General features: G+C 41.8%; 1 protein-coding gene across 3 annotated transcripts in view; it reads right to left on the bottom strand.

Annotated features, from left to right (window-relative positions):
- The window catches only part of Hr3 (nuclear hormone receptor 3 ROR-beta), a 129,696-nt gene that overhangs the window by 55,037 nt on the left and 51,089 nt on the right, over positions 1 to 23,570 (bottom strand). Inside the window, exon 2 of one of the 3 annotated variants that reach the window (XM_031971490.2) lies at positions 18,787 to 20,174. The exons of the other annotated variants lie outside the window; for them this stretch is intronic. Within the exon in view, the coding sequence (XP_031827350.1) occupies positions 18,787 to 18,910 (124 nt within the window). The 5' untranslated portion in view covers positions 18,911 to 20,174. The remainder of the gene's footprint in view (positions 1 to 18,786; positions 20,175 to 23,570) is intronic. 3 annotated transcript variants of the gene reach the window in all.

Here is a 23,570-nt window from a genome sequence, read left to right as displayed (position 1 = left end):
CTTCGATGAATATTTTTTCAAACCATCGTTTATTTAGATTGTTAATCAACTGATTAAATCGGCTAATCGAGGTTCCACTCTGCATTTGATATTTGGAACAATTTTTACGACGTTATTAACACCTTAGAACGCTTAACGATCCCTTTAACCCTTTACGATCTGAATTGCATTAATTTCATTGTTTTATCGCGATCTTTATTTTAGGTAGTTTAAAGGCTGTTAAAGTCACACACGTGTTGAATATAAATGTTTTTTTTTCTCGAGGCATAAAAATGGGTATAAAGGAGAACAGTATTTTAATGAAAATTTAAGGAAACTGCCAGATATAAAGGGTCAATGGAGTAATCAGATTTGCGCCCGGCTTATGTAATAGATGCAATCGATGTTAAAAATTAGTATTGCTCGTCGATTATACTTTGGAATGTAATTTACGAGAAATGTTCCGTTTGTTCGTGAACGCGACGAACAGACCGGGGGAATTTTATGCGTTTGCGTAGCGCGAAACGGAATGAAATTAATTTCGCAATAAAATCTTAAAATATTGCCCGGTTCCGTCGATTTTAATAAAACTCTGTAATGAAGAAAGCGAATTTCTCTTTGACGCCCACACTTGAAACTTTACCTCGAAAATTATGAATCCGCATAGACATCCGGAGACCGGTGATCGATGCGATGAATATTTAAGGCAGACAATATTTCCCCGTAAAAATTACGACGGTGTACAGCAATCGGCGGTTCAAATTACAAGTTGCAATTTGCTCGAGAAACACGGGCCTTTAAAAGCGTGCATCCGTCAGTTTCTTTTATTAAAGATTAAAGATCATGTTATATGGTAATTGATGCGGACATAACTCATCGAGTCACATATTTTATACGGCGGATCCTCTTCATCGATTTCCTGAGCGTCGTTTTACCGTTTTCTGCATTTTATTGCTGCACTAAAAACATTGCTCAAAATATGAATAAATTACACGTATAAAGTAATAACTTCGATTTTCAAGGTATTTGGTTTGCGCGAAGTAAACGGCTGTTTGGGCGGTTCAAGTATGTCATTGTACTGGGATCAAAGGGTGCAATTTAAAATAATGTTCAAAGAAGAGAAAGAAGAATATTAATTAAAATTATGTAAAAGGTATATAATACATATTAAGATAGACATGATGCTATAAACAGTAGCTATATTAATTATTGGAAAATGAAATTTAAAAAATGGTAACTCGGCAGGATTGAAATCAATCGTTTCTACCGTTATTTCAGAGAAATTAAAATTTCTTTAATTCCGTTTATAATCCAATAAAGATATTAAACTCTCAAACTTCCATCTCATTCAAATTTCGGCGAATTAATCTTTCAAACTATACTTTCGCAAGTACCCTCGGTCTAATTTTGAATTACGATCTTTCTACAGCAATCGTTGAAACACTTTCGCACCGGCGAAAGAGCAATCCAACCCTTCCTAGTTCAAAGTGTTCTTGGTTTCTCACCGAAGCTTGCGTCAACGCCGTTTAATTCAATTCTAGTTTAACATAACACTTTAATTATTTATTCAAGAACAATTGGGAAGCACTGAGGTGGTATTGTTATATGATACAGTTATGATATTACAAATAATTATAGTAATAATAATGGTCCAACTACTATTAGTTCTTGGATTAATTAAAAACTGATATTACAATTACTGATATTAATAATCAATAATAATTAATATTATGAACAACATTGTTCCTAATATTAATATTCTATTACTCCAAGATCATTCTCCAAGAAATAGTAGTTAGACCACTATTCTAACCAACTTAATAATTAAAATAGTAAAATTCAACGTCGAGTCCGTCTCGGCACCGTTCGCAAAGGGCTAACATTAAACCTTCTTTCTGAGAAGCATTTCCAAGCCAAATTTAAGAATCCAAAAATATCAGGTTAGATCGCGCATCTTTTTTCGAGTTCAAGTCGGGTTCGCAGAATTCCCAAAATTATCCAAACAATAATTTATCAAACTTTATCCCATTCGTTATTATTCTCTTTCACTTAACAGTGAAGTTTGAGTTTTTTACTTAACAGTAGTTTCACAAAACGCGTCAATTTGACAATTATATCAAATTTTATAAACACTACTTAATAACTATTGACTTTGATTAACGCGATTACACCAGCATGTACCTCAATCATCTATTTCCAAGCCTCTAACTTCCACAATCTAAACGAACAAACATCAACTTTTTTAAGAGCAGTGATATAAACCGTACGAGGACCGTCCGTAAACCTATTGTTAAATCTGATCTTTTTAGGAACCCAATCCGATCCGATCCGAGTTCTCACAAACCTTTAATCACCTTGTTAAACCGCCAGTGCATCGCGCAACGGATCGACTTCTCAGCGCGTGTTCGCGGGAAATCGCGGCTGCGTCGGCCCTGTTTCCTCGAGGCGAGTTTTCCAGCCGGCGCGCGCGCGTATAAATAAGCGCCGCTACGAGATCGGGCTATCGTGTTCACGCAGGATGCGATTACGTAAACCGGGACCCTCTCTCTTTCTCCGGCTGGTGCGCGCGCTAGCTGGAAAGCGCGAAGTTCGCGTACTCGAGCGCGAAATCGCGCGCGGCGACGAAACCCGCAGCGTCGCGACGCGGCCGCCGGGTAAACACGACGATCGATTTCTCCACCCGGCCCTGCCCTGCCCTGCCTTGCCCAACCCAGCTTCTGTCCACGCTACCCTACACGCTGCTGCTGCGACGCTGACAGTGTTTCTTTTCATGTTGCGTTACGTGCGAGCCGCTCGTTCGCCAAATCGTTTAACCCTTATGTTGGTAACCATAAATTTCGAAATTTTCTTTTACGATTCATTACGTTTTTAAGAAAATTTGACAGAATTGCTCTGTGTCTCAATTTCTTTTGATACTCGCATCGATTTGTGTTCATTTTCGTGTTATGTTACGTGCGGGCGGCTCGTTCGCCAAATCGTTTAACCCCTATGTCGGCAACCATAAATTTCGAAATTTTCTTTTACGATTCATTACGTTTTTAGGAAAATTTGACAGACTTGCTTTTGATCTCAATTCCTTTTAAAACTCGCGTCTATTTGTGTTTTTTTTTCACGTTGCGTTACGTGTGCGCCACTGGCTCGCCAAATCGTGTTCAACCCTTATATTAGTCACTGAGTACTCGAGTACCAATTTTGAATTCTTTTTTTATATGACTAGCCTAACCAAGACTCGTTACGCTTTCGGGAAAATTTGTAAAAATTGCATTGTATCTCAATTTTTTTTAATACTCGCGTCGATTTGTTTTGGAAATGAAACGTTCACGTAAAAGTATCACGATATTCGAGTTTGAACTAACGCAAACATTTCGATTGCTAATATAACGGTTACCTCCGCTTTTCGAATATATTGGAAATTGTATCGTTTAAGTGTTTAATCGACCCTTAACCTTGTATGTTCGAGATCAATTTTGTTGTTTGCGGGTTTGGTACTGCGAAATAATGGAAATCCTTTTGGGTTTTGTGGGAATTGCAATAATAACAAAGGTTACTTTAAACATATACCATTTCATGGATTTTACATGTTCATTAGATTAAATTTACACCTGCAACATTCTGTAACGTTCGAATACATTTGGTGTTATACAATTAACGGTAAAGCAATAAAGCGAATTACATTAATATCTGGATTAGGTGCAGCGAAATAGCGCAAAGCAATAGTAAGCCGAAGAGTGTACATTTTTTATCTTATCAATTGACCAAAACGCTTTGATAACAAAGTGGAGAAAAAATCAGTGATAAAGATGGTGGAGATGATCTTGCTAACACTAATCCGGGGTAAAACTATTGCAATCTAGATTTTGCTCTATGTAACGTCTACCGAGAGATGTTCGAAGAACAAAATTCAAAATTACATTCAGCACGCTGTACTTCATTGACATCGATTAAGTCATGAAGTACAACGCCAGCTTGCGTAAGAAAAGAAAGCAGAGAAGTTTATATAGAATCGCGTTTTTTGTTTATATAAAAAAGAAATTGTTGTCTTCGCCTTTATCGTTTTCCCACAGTTTCAGGGTATCCGTGCTAAAAATACCGAGAAACCGTTACGCCAGTACACCATAAAACATTATTCTAACTTTACAATTCGTGTCGGCACGCCGCGGACATTAATGATCACGGTTGTATGGTGATCACGTCATAGCAAGAGCCGGGTCGTAGTCATAGTCGTCGGACTCGCCTTACGCAATCTTATCGTCCGTCTCAAGCTACAATGCCCTTTCCCCTAGCTTTCTACGTTCAAACGTTTTCAGCGAAGAAAAAACTCGAACATCTTCCATAAACCTTTGATACGACCGTAATAAAAATGGAATTCAAATTTTCCTCGCACTTATCACGTAGCGGATCGCGCTTTCTCCTGGTTTAAAGAGCGTCCACGTTAATTATCCGAGATGAATCTTTATCAACGAAAAATCGCCGAGCTACAGATTTATATCGCGCAATCCTATCCACATTTCTCTTTACGCATGAATCTACTTATTGGCTGCAATACAATAAATCTATTTATGGCGTTTCGAAGTTCTAATAAGAAATGTTTACGCGCGCCTTTCAAAGAAAATTAAGCCTTTATTAACTTTCTAAACACAATAGACACTGGCTTAGCTCGTGATGTTTATCAGCTGGTAAGTTAGAAATGTCCATAACATAAAATAAGAAACATAAATTCACGAAAAAAAAACTCATCGCGCGTTCAAAGCACTGAATAAAATTTATAATTCGCCCGTGGACTTTCACGGTATTTCACGGCCTATAAAGATATTCCACGCAGAATAGAATAAAAACTTTCATAGAATTTCATTCGTTTTTATACGAATCCATCCTGCCGAAACTGTTAATACAGAGAATATCATTCTGTTTCCCCATTTCGTGATTCCCAGTGTAAAATTGTGCGATCTATGCAACTGTAATCGTTGCAAACTTGTTTCATCTAGTTTTCACTTAACCAATGAAATACATTTGCAATCCCGAATAAACGATTATCGATTAAGCAATCGTTTCGAGCAAGTATCGGTGAAAAGAATTTCGGGTTCGAACCTTTTAGGAAAAAATCGGAGCCACGAGGAACGCGAGCGGAGAACAGTCAGCTGTTGAGGCGATTGTGAAACGCGTCAATGGCGAAAAACTTTCGCGCCGGTGCGATTCCAGCGATCGCTCCCGCGCGGAGAAAGGGGAGAAAGGGTCCTCGAAAATGTCGTGTGCGTCGGCCGGCGGGTTGCGTAACAACGTGCACCCGATTATTCCTTTTCCTTCTCCTCCCTTCGCGGCGATGACACCTGCTCCGCCGCGAAATTCCTCTCTTTTTTCCTTCTTTCCCTCCTTACGCGGCAAACCCGCAGCGACGCGACTTTCTGAGGATTCCGCGCTCGCGCTCCTCTCAACGTTTTATGGTGTGTTTACACGAATTGAACGAATGCTCGTTCATACCCTCTTCCGATAAAATTACAATCAAAATTGTACACGAGTGACAATTAATCTTTTCAGAATCTTGTTAAGATTGATTTGACAGAAAGGAAAGACGGAAATTGTGAGTATAAATCATTGTTAACGTAGGGATCATCCTTGATGCACTTCTCGTTTCTACATTTCTGTAATATTATTTGAAAAAAATAGGTACACATTGGCTGGTAACAAGCTTTTCATAAAATTCTCAAACTCAAATGATCTTGAGTAAAATGAAGATTAAAATTAATAAACAAAACGGTGCTAAAAGAATGAGGTGTAGACTAGTAACAAGCCTTTTATAAAATTCTTCACTTCAAATTACCTTAGGCAAAATGAAGATAAGCTGGAGAAATTTCAAATTAATTGAAAAAATTAGGTTGTACGTTAGAAACAAGTTTCTTCTAAAATTCTTAAATTTAAGTGATCTTGAACTTAAGATACGATTAAGTAGAAGGAAACCGAACAAGAATGGTGAAATGGTGTTAAAAAAGTGAGAAAGTAAATGGAAGAAATTGATCCTGATGAAAGCAGCAGGGTCAATCGACGCCGACGATCGTGGATTCGTAATTCGCGACTGAGTCGGGCGTGGAACGCGGCCCGGCGAGTTTTTCGCGCGCGCGTTCGCCGCGAAGCGCGGCCTTTGGGGGTCGTGGATCGCGTTTCGTGCGAACCAGTTGAGACCGGCGTCGTTCGAATTAACTCGTTGGCCTTTTCTCACGAGGAACGTCGCTCATCGATATTCCGTACGGAGTGGAAGGGAGAAATTCAGTGAAATTAAGACACGATGAATTCTTTCACTGTTTGCGCGGTGTTTATCGAGTATTGCGGTCGTTTAATGTGGTCAGCGTGTTTTTACCGGTATAAACACTTGCAAAGTCTTGTCAATATTTTGTAGCGGATGTAATGTACTTTATGGCAATACAAATAATATGACTCAATGAAGTGGAAGGTTTATCGGTAAAATAATGATAACGAAAAACAATTAAAAGGTGAAGCTGAACACGAACGACGAGTTAACTCGTGATCTCCGTTAAACAGGTTAAGAACGGCAAATGTAGGAAACGAGGTAGCACTTTTCTACTGGAGAAATCAGAATTTTTCAAAATATTAGAAATGAAAGAATCTTTAAGAATGAAGGAAAATATGTCGATATAATTCATGTAAATAAAGAGGTTCAAACAGAGAAAGGATAAAACTTTCTTAATTATATCTTCATATAGAACTTGACATACTGCGGTACAAAATTCCTCTAAACAACAAAACAGTAGATTTTACGTCAAATAAATTCCCTCGTCTTCGAAACTATCAATTAAATTTTCGGATTTAATTGATAAAAAAATGTTCTACACCGTCTAGGATTAGAAGCGACGCGATGACAAAACCGTTCACGGTTGACCGAACGATTGATTGAAAAAAAAACACGAAAAAAATAGTTTCTGATCTCATTAGCAGGCGGATCGATCGCGCAGAATGCTCGACTCATTTACGAGTAGCCCGCTAATGAGTCTAGCGACACAATGCGTATGTACAGATGCATCCGAATGGACACATCTAAATTGGTAACGACTGTGACGAGCCAAGAGTGCCGTTCTTGCCTATGCTGTCCTACATCGAATCGCAGCGTGGCAATGGGCCGGCTCGGGAATCGCCGGTCGATAATCTTTCTTCCTATCGCCGTCTTCCTGCTTCGCTTAAATATTGAGCCTTTTCCCGAGATAACAGCGCAACGTGCTATTTCAATCCGCTCCGAGCGTCTAGCGGTTACCACGTGGCGCAGCGCTTTTTCTGAGTCACCTGTTAACGCCTGAGAACCTTCGAGCCTTGAATTTTATTTACTATAATCGCCGTAGATTCATGATACTGCAATGTTCAACGGGGAAAAGGACACATTATGCTTATTATTTCTGTACGTGGATTAATACATTCCGCGCCGAGAGCAAATGTGTAGGCGATACACAAGCTTGGAGATAATTCTACGTGCAAAATATGTGAACAGAGTCGAATAAAGTTTCGTTCTATCCAGTTTCATTATATTATTCACTAGATACTGTAATCGACTTTGTTCTGTCAATGATCAAACTAACTGTAAATTGGAATTACAGAGAACAATAGAAATCTTGAAAACAAAGCCACTAATATTTTCTTTACTTCACATTAAATAACAATATTTGCTAATAATGCTTCGAGATTAAAACGTTCTACTAAAAATTACTTTCCAGACTCCCTACATCTCTATAGTTCCCGAAATAAATCTATAAATCCTTAAAGAACACCGCCAGCAAACGATAAACCAACGAAGATAATAAGAAACCTCCGACTTCAAAAACTTCGGTAGATCTATTCCATGGGTCTAGGCACGATATCATCGGAAACAGTCTCGACACACCGTCATTCCGACTTAACGGTACCCGCGGGGATCAATAATTAAAAAATAAAATACACCGTTCCATCGTTTCTTTCCCCGTCGGAAGGATATATGAGCCGGCGTGTACTATCATCGCCACGAAGACGATCTCGAGTGCAAAGGTTGAAAACGTGATCGTAAGTGGAAGCGCGGCGTGTTGGGTCCGACAATGGGTTTCGCGATATCGAGATATCCCGCTTTAAGGAGTTCCAGCCGGTATCCCGACGGCCGGGCGCAAGCACCTATCCTTGCAATTTCCTTCTCGACGAAAGGAGCCGCGCGCCGCACCGCACCGCGCCGCGTGGAAAGTACGCGCGCGCGCGCGCGAACCAACACAATCCTGTTTTTCTCCGATTCACATTTTCCACGGACGATATCGTTTGACCTATCGTTAGCGGCGTATCGAGACCGAATACGTGCACCGGGCTCCCGCGGCATTCAGTCGGAATGCGACACAGGGGATCGTCCTCGTGGAATTTGTGAACGCCGGCCGCCATGCTTGAATAGAAATTTCTGCGTCCACGTGGTCATTCGGGTTGTGCGGGAATCTAAGCGGCTTTGCGATTTTGGATGTTATGCTGCGGCAATGGGAGCGGGATTGCGATAGGAAATGGTGGGTAATTTAGGAAATACTGAATTCGATTTACGAAATTTGTGTGTGTGTGTTTTTTTAATGATGGAGGTTTGATTTTTTTTAAGCTCGATTTGTTGGATGTTTAAGATTTTGGTTACTGTAGGAACGAGATGCGTCGTTTCTGAGAAAAGAATGGTGGCGTGCTTTGAATTCGATAGTAGTGCGATATAATTACACTGTAATTTATATTCAATTAGTCTTTTCGCTGTCCTTGTGTTAACGCTTTATCTACCGCAAGCCTATTAATAGGTTCCTATATCAAACAGTAGCTTAGTAATTTTCTTTCATGTAATAATTCTAGAGGAAATCATTAGAATGTGTTATTGCAGGTGACTCGGTGGTTTGAGGGATTTATTCCAAAGTCCATATCTGTAAATTATTGATTTTAAAGAGCTATTAAATAGCAGTAACCGCTGGTAAGTAAAGTGTCAATAAAATCGAGATGGTGGGTTGGAGAATAATGATAAATACTATTGGACAATAATTTTCTAATGAATTCCTTGGCAACAAATTGTGCTCGTAGTATAATTTCAATCGTGAATTCGTGTCTGTGCATAATATTAAATTGGATCTGTATCTACTTCGAGTAGGTATAATAAAACCTATGAGACAGGAACGCAAAGAGTTAGAATCTTTGATTCGTTGTTTAAAATTTCATTCGGTCGTTCGTCGATACATAAATTTTTGTACACGTTTTCAAAATGATTCTTTATGTTTCGTTTGTATGTTCCCGTGTGCAATAACATTCGAACAGTAAAGTAAAGTTATACATTTCAAGTATCGTGTACACAAAAGTTTACCAATTCATCGTGCTCGTGGTGATTGTGCATTCAAATAAGATTATATAACACATTAACTATTTGCAAATATTTCTGATGTAGTTACATTACACATTGCATAATTCGCAACGATACATTGAACGCGATATAATGTAACCACAACAATGCGTTAACATTTTTTCGAGGCGGTCAGCAAAACGGTAAATAGTTGATATCGGGCGCGGGTATTTATAAACAGCGTACTGTACGATATCAACATCCTATTACGTCTTCGTGTCTTGATTTGTCGAATCATCTATTCTCATTCGTCTCATCGGTCAATTATCTCCTCCGGTTCTTCACACCCCGTCCCTCCATCGCTTTTTATCTGTTACGAAACAAACAACGTTCACTGAACACGATTGAACTCATTGCATTAGTACGAAAGCGAAACATTTCGAATAAACCCTAAACAAATACTCGATTACATTAAAAATTAAAAGAAACACGAGTACAGAGATTAATCGAATTTCTTTACCAACGCAAATTTTAAATGAATTTCTTTTATTTCATCTTGCAGCACCTATTCGATCAAACCGTCATTTACAAACAATGTCCGCTCGGTTCAATATTTACATTGATATTATTAAAAAATTCCAACAGAAAAACTGAAATTAAATCTCTAATGTAACTACATTCCAACCACTCAACATTTTGATCCTGCAAAAGCATCGTCTACTTCTCAGACCACTCACCCCGGCGGAATTAAAGCCGCAAAAAAAAAATACCAACCGAAAACCCAACCCTTTGAGTCCAATGTCAAACTCCCCCGAAACTCCCCAAAAAATGGAAAAATTAAATCCCCAATTCATCTCGACGTCCCTCGTCCGACCCTCTCTTCAGCCCTCGGAAACGACGTCTGGCCGTCGGAAAACACCCACTTCGCTAAAATTTTCCGAGTCGTTAAATCGTCGCATCAAAAAAAAGAAAACATAAAGAGAAGGGAACGAGAAAGAGAGAGAGAGAGAGAGAGAGAGAGAGAGAGAGAGAGAAAGCGAGAGACGAAAAGAAGAACAAAAAGGGAGCGAAAAAAACAACACGCGTCCATTAAAAGACGAAAAAGGAAGGGAAAAACACGGGAGGGGGAGTGGAAAGGAGACAGAAGAGAGAGGGACAGGGTAAACGGCAAGGGGGAGGAGGAAAGCGGACCAGACGCGAACAAAACGGAAGAAAAGGACGCAAAAAAAAAGGAGCGGGCCTGGTTGAAAGAGGCTCGACCATTGTCCGTCGTTTCCACGATAAAGCTCGCGCTTTCGGACGATGAGAAAAACCGTTCCCCACGTGCGAGCGGGGAGAAAGAGAGAGAAACCGTATCGACGTCTGCGCCGCGGAACGGCCCGGCATACGTCAACGATGACGACGCCGTCGACGACTACAACGTCGTCGTAGTCGCCACACCGGCGGTCGTCGTCGTCGTCGTCGTCGTCGTCGTGGTGGTTGGCGACGCGAGGTGAGCTTCGGTTGCACGGGCGCGCGGCTATCGATCTGGGAACCCACGCTTCCGTTTCTCCTCCTGTCCTCTGCCGCGCCTCACCCTTCTGCAACTGCAGTTGCAGCTGCAGCAGCAGCAGCAGCAGCAGCGGCAGCAGCAGCTTCGCGACCCAACCCTCGCCACACTGATACTTCAGCCCCTACCCTGTATCTTCCTAGCCGACTCTGTCTCTTTTTCCTTCTTTTATATACCTGTTCCTGGCTCTTGGTTTCTTTGCCTCTCTTCCTCCCCCGCCGCCCCGTTCCACCCCTTTCTTTTCCTGCTCTCTGCCGTCTCCCTTTCGCCGCGCGGAACTTTCTCGTCCGTTCTCTGTCCTACACTCTGCTAAGCGACTATAACCCGCGTGTTTTAAAGGCTAGGTGTTCCTCTTTCTTTTCTTCGCCTGCCAACCCCCTTGCCAACCCGCCGCCGACCATCCCCTTTCCCTCAGCCCAATTCTCCCCTTCTCGTTTTCTCTCTTTCTCTCTTTCTTACCCTCTCTCACTCCCCCACCCTCTCTCTCTCTCTCTATCTCTCTCTGTATCTCTTTCTTTCTCTCTCCCTCTTTGCTTCTCGCTCTCCTCCTTTTTCCGCGCCGCGATTCTTTCTTTCCTCAAACGTATTCCGGCTAGCGCGGCCCGAGTTCCAGTTATGTGAATAATGAAGGGCTTAGAAGTCGAATAATTAATATCTCTTTAAGCGGCGTCGTTGAACGGATCTCCTCAGACCGGGCCGCGGCCGTTTGTTTTAATGGACCGTCTTCTCGGAGACGTTTCAGGCTACTCTTATGAAGAACGATGACGACGACGACGACGATGATGATGAGGACGAGGAATGTCACGTGACGTTTCGCCCCATTGTCCGCACCTTTGACTATGTTTCCAATTTTTTCCTTTTTTTTTGTTTTTTCGAGGATAGTTGCCCTAGTTTTTTTTCGGTTGTCATCGTTCCCGCTCGTTCGCCGAGAAAGGATCCCGTTGCCGCCGGGCATAATGATCGCGAGAGCATCGGTCGGCTGTTATTTAAACGGAGCATTATACCCGACGCGATGGATTGTTTTGCTTTTTAACGTCGAACGTTTTAATTGCGATGGGATAGCCGGCCACGAACCGGGAATAATTTAACGCACCGCGCGTCATCGAATAGTATCATTTCGCAACGTTGTTGCACGCCGAGCTGACCTAAATTATGCGTTCACGTTTTTCATACGTGGCTCGCGCAAACGAGCGTAATAATAATTCCCGGGGCGGTCCGCGTCGTAAAATGTCGCAGGTGATTTGTTTCGTTTGCTCGAATAATTACTGTTCCTTGTTCGATGAAAAAATTGTTACACCTGGGGGGGGGGGGGACTTTTCTTCTCGGAATTCTACGTCAACTTTCCGAGTTCCGACGTGTCCGTCCCATTTTGCTTTGGAATTCGTGTCGTTGCTTGGAATTGCGGTAAGTTCGACGTTAGAACTGCCAGACGAGTGGAAATGGCCTATTTAAAATTTCTTTTGCGATTACTGAAGAAATTAGGCTGCCTTCCGGAGGAATCGTTTAAAATATTCATTTACTGTTATGCGTACTAAGATGTAGGTTATTCTAAATCTTTAAAAAAACCTTGAAATTTCGTATAGGAAAATACGAACCAGTGAATTTAGCTGTTTGGTACTTCTAGTGATAACATTCGTCTATTCAGGCTCGTCACTTTTCTTTCCGAGGCTATAGTCTGCATTTTCCTTAAAGCCGACGCGCGCTCGAGCATCTATACCTCTGTCGGTCTATCGTGTAAAGACTGAAACGTTTACCTACTTACAGTAGTTGTACCTATTACTATAATCTTATCGTATCGTGACGTCTATAAGGTCGATGATCTTTGAATGACGGGAAGCACACGTACACCGGTAACGGAGCCGCATATCAGACTTCTTTTACCGCGGGAATAATTACGTGGCAATTATTTTGGAACGAGTCGCCGACTCGCAACGTGTAATTGTCGGGTGTAATTTAGAACCAAAAGGCAAACAGGGTTCCCTAGTCGACCTATAATCTATAATATTACGATGAGCTGTTTCACAATAGGCACGCGGCTATTATTTCATTTTGCCTTCGACTCAATTGAAAATAATAAAAGAAAAAAAAAATCAGTGAAAGTTAGAAAAAATGTTCTATCGATCTCACGACGATAGAAATATCGGAATATGTACTTTGTAACCAAGCCTGACCGTGTGAACATTATTCAGAAACAGTCAATCAAGGAAATAATGGACGAATAAATAACTAATTCAGTGTAATTCACGTTCACGTAGATTAATAGGCAAACTTTTATAATCATGTAAGAATTTTATTATATTCTTAAAGTAATCTACGCAATAAATTATATTTCACTGACGCATAGCGATTTAACTGAATGAATTACCAATTTTAATTCTGAAAATCGAATTCGATCAATTTTAATGAACAGTCTGTGTGCCGGTAACGATTTTTATGTAAGAAGTTTCTAGATGTATTGTAAGAATTTCTTTCAGTGGAAGTATCGAGTATTGATCAAACCTGTCCCGTTATCTAACTATGTAAAATTTCGTTGGTGTACACCAACAGAAAGTTCGACGGTAACACGACAACGGCGAAGCGATCTTAATGGAGCGATAAGTATGAACCGGAGAGCGATCACGTCAAAACAACAGACGTAGATCAATTTCGTAACGACAACCTTCGAACCCGTTCGACGGTTCTGAAAACACGCCGAGGAGGATGAAGGATTGCCCTCGTTGAACGCCGTTCACTGGGAGACTCGCGTGGCTGCTTTGGCTTTCACTCGTGAAAAAAATACGAGAAATCCCGTCGGTGACAAAGCGAACCGGATATACCGTGCCCTGTCACGAAAAAAGAAATAATTGTGCCACCAAATATCGCCAACGGTATCTAGAGAAACATGAAATGTTGCAATAGGGTTAAAAATCTTGAGAATAATAAGTTAATTTAGTATTAACTTTATTTTAGTTGCCAACACAACAAAATCTATATTCTTACTACAATGTAAATTATACATTATTCCCAAGTAGAGTAGAATCACTATTAATTACCAACTTGCAAGCCCGATGCATTTGTAATATAAGACTGAATCAAACTCAGTTCGACTTTTGTTACTCGCAATTCGATGCAACACTTAGTAGACCGAAGTAATTTCTATTTGTCTCCAATTTCTGTAAACCGAGCAATGCAGAATTAATATTTGCTTGAACAGTGGAACACGGAATCCGCTGACTGAACGTTTACTAAACTCAATAGAAGCAAATGAAATGTAAATTCTCCAGCTGTTAGTAAACTGCTGTGATTCATTTCTTCAATCAGCGAAATTGCTTAATTTCCTTAACGTCTTCCGAAAAAGTTACGATGCGCCATTAATAACGGGCAACGATTGGGGTGCGACTCTCATCGAGACGCGAACGAAAACGGAGAACTGGAATGCAACGCCGTCATTATCGTAGTTCCCCAGCTAGAGCGACACGCAGAAAGTACTCGATTATTTCATTTTATTAACCGACGCCGAAGCGACTAATCCTATGAAATTATTGCTCGGGGGTCAAAGGTTCCCTGGGTTGCGAAACCGGCGAACAATTGTGCGTCTGCGGATTCGGCCCGATCCGCGTTCCCCCATTCACACACAGCCCCGTTCCCGCGATTATAATAATCTTCACCGATTTACGAAACGTCGTTCCGTGATTTCTCTGTCGTTCGAACGGCCGGCTGCGTTCCGTCGAACAATTGAAATAGTCGCAGAATTCTATGAATCCCTAGAAATGTCTGTAAATGTTACTGTTAGCAACACGGATTCTGTTACGCGGATTTCAATTAAAATGAGGGATGAACGACAAAGATACGATCGAACATAATTTTATCAGAAACTTTCTCGCGATCCAGCGATTTAGAAAACGTTCTCCAATTTTTCAGTTGTCGAATGATCGGTGATCTATCAAACAAGGGAAATGGCCACGACATTCTATAAAATTCTGTAAATCCGTGGATAACAAAATAGTTTCTGTTATATGGGTTTCAGTTGAAAGGAGAGATTTACGACGAAGATATCACGATCGAATTAATGTTATCGGAAACTTTCTCGCGATCCAGCGATTTAGAAAACGTTTTCCAATTTCTCGGTTGTCGAATGATCGGTGGTGATCTATCAAACATGTGAAATAGCCATGATATTCTATAAATTTCTGTAAATCCATTGATAACAAAATAGTTTCTGTTACATGGGTTTCAGTTGAAAAGAGAGATGAACAACGAAGATATCACGATCGAATTAATGTTATCGGAAAGTGGCTCGCGGTTCGCCATATTTAACCCGACGACGAGCGCAATGTACTTCTGATAATTGCCGCCGGTGAATAATTTCCAGCCGCTCAATTAACGTTGTAAATATTTATATACGTTGATACTAGGACCGCAAATAGGTCGATGGTATTTTCGATAAAGCCCTTGCTCGTCGTGTTTCGAAGAAGCCAGCTGTATGTAAACGGGTTCTTCGTTGACCCAAGCTTGGACTTCGCCGCGCGTGCTGTCGGGTCCTGAAAATTCTACCTTTGACTGGAACTTTGAAGTGAAATGTTGGTAAGACCGAGGAAAAAAGAGAAGAGGTAGAAGATGAAATACTTCACAAACTGTAGAGTCTTCTTTTTATTTTATTCGTTGCTGGCTATATTCGCAAAAGGAACGTGTGGCTTCTTTGATCAGTTACGTGACTTCTTCAGAGAGAATTTAATGATTTCTAGTAATTTCTAAGGACATAAACTTCTAACTTTAATACCAAATACTTAATCTAAAATATCAGTAAAATAGATTTTAGTTACTTACTTTAAATGTAACACTGAACAATCAGTTTCCCAAGATACTTATTTCCTGCTTAACTTTCAAACTATTTCTATAGAACACACATAGACTTTCCACGTTGAACATTAATCAAAATTCCCACATCTACAGAAATCAGAATCAAAGAAAAATTCGCTTCTTCCATTAGAAACTCCACTACGTCGAAGAAGAAATGCAGTCTCGTTAAACCATAAACATCAGTACACCGAGATTTACCATTAATACTCCACCGAGTGCGTAAAATTCATAGTCCAATTATTGCTCAACAGTTTTCGCGCGCCGAGTATGACAGTTGTTGCGGCCGAATCGACCATTCTCTTAAAAACGAGGTACCAATGAGCGACGAGCGAAGAAAAGCGATAAGAACGGTCAGGTTTCCAGCGATGTTAGAGTACTCGCGACGACAAGATCGAGGGGCAAGAAATCAGAACAGCCTCGGAATTTGAGTTAATCGGCCAATCTAGAAGCAGCAGAGGCTGCCCAGAAGAAATTCGTTTTCTCGTCATCGCGAAGGCAGGAGGACATTACCGGCCGACGTTACGGGCGTTCTTCTTACGAAGCATTTGCGCAACCGACACTTACGTGGGTACTTTCGCTTTGCATAATTTAGTCGCCGCGTTTCGATCGCGTATTCGTATTCAGAACGGCTATGACTCGCGACATCATAAACTTACTTTTCGTGCCCGTTCCCGTGTTTCGCTTGTTTTCGGCCGAGCGCATCTCCGAGATTCCCAGAAATCTGCCGTTGAACTGCACCGCGCGAGGAAGGATCTTCGCGAAATTAAAAAAATCGCGTAACATCCTCGTAAACTGCATGGTTCGTTTGAAAATGATGAATTGTTAATACGATAACGAAGGGAATTGAAGAACTATGCGATACTCATCCGTTTTCAGATACCTCAATTTCTCGGTTCGAACGATTGAATGAAAAGTGGCACGTGACTCGTATTCTATAATGATGTAATGGCGTATATAAATGCATCTGGATGCTTGAATTTTTATCTGTTACTCGTAATCGACACGATATTGTCATAATGTGGAACGATATCGTATCGCCGAGTAAGTGATAAGTTCAATGTTTTGAGATGTTATACTTAAGTCAGTTTTATATCCACTGACATAATTATGGTTCATTGATTCTGGCCGTTAACAGTGCGGGTCATTCTGTCAGCTGATGCTGCGTGGATTAAGCGGATATTATTACCAAATATTTGAATATTGTAATACGATTAATTAATCAATTTTCATGTTTAATTATTGAATTAAATAATTGACAATTTTTCAGAATTCTCCTATTCGTTCTTTGATATGAAAATGAGTTCGTGGAAGAAAAAGAGTATTGGAAAGACTAACGGAAACTTGAACGTACTTAAATATGAAATAATAGTCATTATAAAACTGTTAACGAAGCTACTGTCGGTACGTTTTACTAATTAAAACATTTCTGCGTTACTTAATTGCTGTTATCTAATATAAACGTTCCAATTGATAATTCATGATTTGAAATACTGTACTGAATTTGGTTTCTAATTACCGACAATAAATTAACTTAATAGTTCTCGGCCTTAGCTACCCATATGCAGGAATTGAATAAAAGATCCCGGGTTACGAATTCGGAGGAAAACTATCGTGTCGTGGAACATACTGGATAAATCAGTGCTTTCAGAACGTATTTGTATTCGGGACGGTGCGCGATTCGCGACATCGTAAAAACAGTTTTGAAACGTTTCGGAGTATTCCTGTTGTTGGTTTCCAAACTCTCTCCCTCCCTCTCTTCCTCACGGTTTTTCGTAGAAACGCAGAGAACCTCCTCCAACCAATCGAATTTCGTTTTTATTTACTTTCGTCCATGTCGCAGAGCAAGTTAATCTTTTTCGCGCAAATTGAATGCTTCCCGCGGAATATATAAATAAGCAATCCACTGTTTTCTCCTAATAAAAAAAGAACGATATAATTGACAGTTTGGAAATTCGACTATTTTTTTTATCTGTTCCCCATACTCTTCGAACGTATATTTGTATGTTTCTGTATTCTCGTATTTATTGTATATTTCAACGACGGATTTCAGATCCAGTGTTACGTTGTTTTATGCATATCTCTCAATAAACTAGGAGAAAAGTGATTAAAACAAGCTATTGAAAGCGATTGATACAATTGTAGTCTTTAGTTTCGTTGAATCGAAATTATTAACGATATGCATGTTTGATAGTATCGTCGCGTCGGATTCGATTATCCGACAGAAATGATTTCCCACTGTTTCCCGAAATGATCGGTTCGGCAGTAATTCGTTTCACGCCCGCTTCGATCGATACATATTTACGTACGCGTATCGGCATTATCTAGTTGTCCGATCATTTTGGAAGTTACATCAATCACGTGACCAATGTTTGAGATCAATTCGTGCAATCTTGCATGATAACGAGATCGAATAATCGATAGCGACAAACCCTCGAAGTTACGAGACTATTTGGACGCGTTTATCGGACATTAAAGTTGAAGCATGGCTGTGTATCGAGAAATTTGTCTACCGTCGGACCTCCACCCCTTCAAAACAACGCAACGATTTCGCGAACAGTTTCCCTCTGACGTCGTCTACCGCATTCCCGATATTCATATTTCGCGCAAACGTTCTATTGTGCTCGATTTCCGTTCAAGAAGTTATACAATAAACATTATCATCGTAAAAGACATTGAAGTTTGACAGATTTCAAAACTGCGAATTCTATTTCGTTAAAAAAGATTCTTTGATCAGTGACAATTGTCACAGATATAATCACCTCTTTGTTAAACGTTTGTTATCTATCGTTCGGAGGAAGCTTCTGTCAGGCATCAATCAGTCACTAAAATCCCGGGCACTGAAGCTCACATCTCTTTTATCCGAGCAATCTCTCTATATATAATTTTAATACACATAAATAACAATATAAAAATTTCAGTCTCGACCGCAAAGGGTGCGAGATTCGATACGTATAAGTAAAATGCAAGACAAATACACGCGACCCGAGAGAATCAAAAGATTCTCTCAACGTGACTGCGGATTTTCATGCAAATTCGAAATTTTCAATCTTTCCCCCACTTTCGCCGGTCCGTAGATGTAAAAAGGTTGAAGAACGCTGGTTTGGTTTACCTTTTATGCTCCCGGACGAGGTGTGTGGTGTCTGCGGTGCGTGCGAGGTCAAAGGTAACGGCGAGCCCGAGGAGGTCGCGGAGTGTTCCAGCTTGGAACTCACCGCGCTCCACATCTCGAACATGTTGAACGCCGTGGTGACGGGCTTTCGTCACTTCCAGGCTGCTACTCCCGTAGATCACCCGGCGGTGGCGACGGCGGCACTCTTTCCCGGCCCGCCGTAACATCCGCTGCGGATCGCCACCCGAAATTCGCGTCGTTTCCCCCGCCGGTCGTCGAGCTATTCAATCCTTGACCGAATCTCGCGCACTATCTTCGAAATCGTTCCTCTGTTCCTCTCCTCCGAATTCTTATTGTATACACCGTATATATATATACATATACGAATGTATATATGTATATATGTATAATATAGATATATAATAATATAGAATTATATATCGCTATTCAAGCCACGTTTCACTTTGTACAAACGGTTCATCTCAGTCGGCGTTTCCTAACGATTAATGTATCACTTCCGTTCCTCCGTTACCGGTTACCGCGATCGCTTCATCTCGGTTTTAAGTATTGTCGAATCGATGCTGAATCGTTTAACAAAATTATAATCGTAAATTTTCTTTCTCTTTTCCTTGTTTACCTTTATTATACACGTTGCCGCGGTTTACGTTATTACGCGCATACGGGATCGATGCTTTAAACTTCCTTTTTACTTTTGTTTCTTTCTTTTTAGTAATTCCTAGAGATTATTTTATTAAGCTCGATTTTTTCGCACTTTTAACACCGGCACTTTGAATTTCATTTGTTGCATTTATTTCGTTAATATCTCTTCTCTTCTCGGTGACACTTGTATCCTCGTGGTTTTCAGTGTATACGTGTATGTATCAATGTATGTATGTAACTGTGTACGTGTACGTGTGTGTGTAAGTGTGTAAGTGTGTGAGTGTATTGTGTATCTGTGTGTATCACCGGCGATATCGTCAACGATATTCCAACTGTACAAACTATGTACACCTCCCTCTTTCGGCCGGTATTACGTTAACACCGTGTCCATCATCGTCCGCTTCCTTCTCCACCTCCTCTTCCGCCTCCTCCACGCCACCCCAACTCGCCCTACGCCACAGCGTGACACGGTTTACCGCGGTATCACCTCGCCGCCTTAGTTATTAGTATCGTCAGCACCTCGGCTAATGAACGTCCTACCGACTTCGCTCGCCCGTGCGCCGCGGCAGGCCACCTCTAGTCACCGCGAAGTCGAAGCACACCGAGGCGGCTCGTCGTAATCGTCGACGCTGCGATCGTGTCCCGTTCTCTCTTCGTTGTTGCCCGGGTGCCGCGCGGCTCGCGTGACATGGCGCCAGAGCCCCGGCTCACGTTCGACGATCGCCGATCTGCAAACAGTCTCATCAGCGCACTGCCGCCCCGACGACGGCCGTCGTTTCGCTCGGTCCTGACGATCGTTTTCGGGAACGCGGGGTATTTGCATTTCGAGCTTGTTTCTTTGGATCTGCTTATAGTTACTGAGAGGCATAGCTGTGTTTTCGGGTGGATTCGTTTCCATGGATCTACCAGGGGTTTCTGACGAGGTACGCCTGTTATGGGTGTTCGCGTTTTGGGGGTGGATCTGATCTTCTGGATCTAGTAAGGGTTTCGAATGAGTTGCGCTAGTTAATGGATTATTTGGGGTGGATTTGAGTTTTTTAATCTACTACGGGTTTGTGATGAGTTATTTACTTATTAGAGTATTATTATTAAGAGAATACGCTTCAGGATTTGTTCTTCTTTGGGAAGCTGCCACCCTTGGCAAAAATGTGTAGTATGCAGGAATTTTGTTACTGGACGTAGAAAGTTTTGTAATTAATGATTGCGCTACTGAATTTCAGCCACTTGTTATGGAATATTCTGCAGAAAGTTGAAAAATGTATTAGCATAATAAAGCAGTTATTAATCCTCTGGTACTGAAGGAATTTTCTTTCCAGTTTTATCTTCTTTGTTTAAGGCGCTAGGGTATTTCAACAGAATATTACAATGATAATTTTTATCATATATAAAATGTCTCCATTGGAATACGAAAATGATTAAAAAAAGAGATACCTCTATGGAACCATTTTTGCCGGGGGTAGTCGTGCATTTACATTCTGCACGGTGGAGTAAAATTTTTGGAAAATTCAGAGGAATATTTTGGCTAATGAAATTCTTGGTTGAATGGAACTTGTAATAAAAGACATTCTTATTCAAATCCTGTTTTTCAAAACGGTTTCGGAAGGATTTGAACTTTCTCGAATGTCTATAATTTAATCGTTGTTTTATGGAAATAGTAACAGACGTGTACCGGCGAAAACATTAAAACAATGAAGAATAATTCATCTTCTCTTCTATCAGGCAAGGGTGATCGAGTTAACAAAGTAACGACGAAAAATTGTTCTGATCAACCTTCGATTTTCTCTATTCAGCCTATACATTCAAGAAAAGTGTCAGCAAAACGGCAGCAGAATTAATATTAGCTCCTCTGAACACAACGCATATTCTCTGAACACAAGTAACATCCTACAAAAAATGCTATTTCCTAAGAATTCGACGAAGTTATGAGACGAATAATCGTTTAAAGCCCTTTGTCCCTTTCTGTAAAGCATAGTATGTACAATAATCATTACAAAGTGACGATGAGAAGGCGATGAATCCAAAAACTCGACGAAATTACAACTCGACGAAGGAAGAAACGCGAGTGGCCGGAGAAAGGTAATAATTCCGCAGGCCACGTGTGCGAGAGATGTGAAAAGAGAGTCACGCGAGAAGAGAAACGAGAGGTGTAAGAGGATAGGATAAACTAGAAGCGATACACGCACGTGTCTCGGGAGATGGGTATCGTATTCGGCACGTTGACGAGTCCATCTACTCGTATCTGCTCCGTGCACTTGTCACACGAACGCATGACACCGTTAAATCGCGGATCTAATTAATCCACGGCATCCCGTTACGACAAAGAGGAAAAAGAAAAATGCTGCATCCCTTCCAGATCCGATTATCGAGACGGATGAACTGAAATATCATACGTAGACCAGCGTTTAGCTGCATCCTTGCGACAATTTCTATCGCGCAGATTGAACTGCGAGAATTACCCGACAATGGAAGCATTACTCATTCGTAAATTACTAACCAATCGAAATTACGTCTCCCAGCAATTCACTATATCCAATTAAGTCTCTTCGATTAAATACCTGTATCTCATAACAATCTCACTTTTTCCTTTGTTGTTCTATCATTAAATCCTCATTGTCGCAACGAAGTACAATTATAGGTATCATTATTCTACCAACAACACAGGCGAAACTATAAATAATCAAACACTACAATACAGAACATTCAATCGCAAGGAACATCATTCGCAGCGTAATCAAACAAACCAATCGACCACGCTCAATTCACCCGAACACATAAATTAGCGGAACCTAACAATGCATTAAGAGCCACTAAAGAGTCCCCTAAACATCGGCCGAACAGTCTCCCCATTTAATAACTCCCCTAAACGAAGACACCGCAATCCCTCCATCTCGGTATTCCCTTACCAGCCAACCCCCTAAGAAACCATCCTCATCCTCATCCTCTTCCTCCAGCGAACTCCTTCGCTACCCGAAAAATCAGAGCAAAGCAACAGAACCCTTCATCATCGGAAACAACGGCGTCCCAAGGAACGGAGTCCCCGATCCCCATGAGCGCGGCGAAGAATCGTCACAGTATATTCCTCGTCACCGATAGGCAGCCCGCGGTTACCGCATAACCGCGTATACGTGGCCGATCGGTCACGACCGGGTCGACGCGAAAATTCAGCGACATGTGCGCATCGATCGTGCATTTCCGTACATGGACTGTTCCCCTTTAATCCTGCCGCGTTGCAAGTACGAGAGAGCAGCCCGTGTCGAGGGGAACCGCACTTTGCTATCGAGCGGGGCCTCGCAGCCGAGCGACCACCAGCCGAGAGAGCCGAGCCTGCCCTGCCTTGCCTTACCTTGCCTACCCGCCGCCCACCCGCCTCACTGTCTCTCTCTCTCTCACTCACTCTCTCTCTCTCTTTCTCTTTCGCGCCTATATGTACCCGACGGATTCTGGCCGTGTGGAGGTGAGCCGGTACGAGCCGAGCGCCCCCGGGAGGGACAGAGACAGAGGACACATCCACCGACAGGCGGTAGTCTATTCCGTGCTTTCATGCCGCTTCGCCGGTACCCGCGCCTCTCTAGGGCAGGGCGAGATCCACCGTGGAAGGAAGCGTCGCGGCACAGTGGTGCGCCTACGCTCACACGTACCCGTCCGTTATATACGCGGCCACGTTTCTGTGTACGTGTTTTACATACTAGGTAATGTACAGCGTTCCCCGGTGTATACGCGCCGCTTTTTTTTCCTCTGTGCACCTGCATGTAAAGAGCATGTACGTCCGGAGAACCGGGTGCAGACTGTTTATGTATGAAGAGCCGTGTACCCGTGTGTATGTCCGTGTTTTCTATGAGAATGTTTCGAGGTTTGCGTACGTGTATGCGCGATACGTGTGTGTGTGTGTGTGTGTGTGTACGCGTGCGTGTAAGAGAGCGAGCACACTGCACCCGTGTAATGAACTGTGTCACCGTGATTCGTGTTAGCGGCGACTCACGCACGTGTGTGGCGGCCGGTGCACGCGTGTTACGCAACAAGCGAGACCAAAGTGCGCGCGAAAAAAAAATTGTACAGCACGCCGCGCCGCGCCGGGATCCGTGCGCGCGGCACTAACGAACCGTATCGCTGCTAAACGCGCCGCG

Source organism: Nomia melanderi, chromosome 2 (assembly GCF_051020985.1).
Source record: "Nomia melanderi isolate GNS246 chromosome 2, iyNomMela1, whole genome shotgun sequence".
Classification (NCBI taxonomy): Eukaryota; Metazoa; Arthropoda; class Insecta; order Hymenoptera; family Halictidae; genus Nomia; species Nomia melanderi.
The sequence above is the reverse complement of the archived record's forward strand: the minus strand, read 5'-3'. Positions and strand labels throughout refer to the sequence as shown.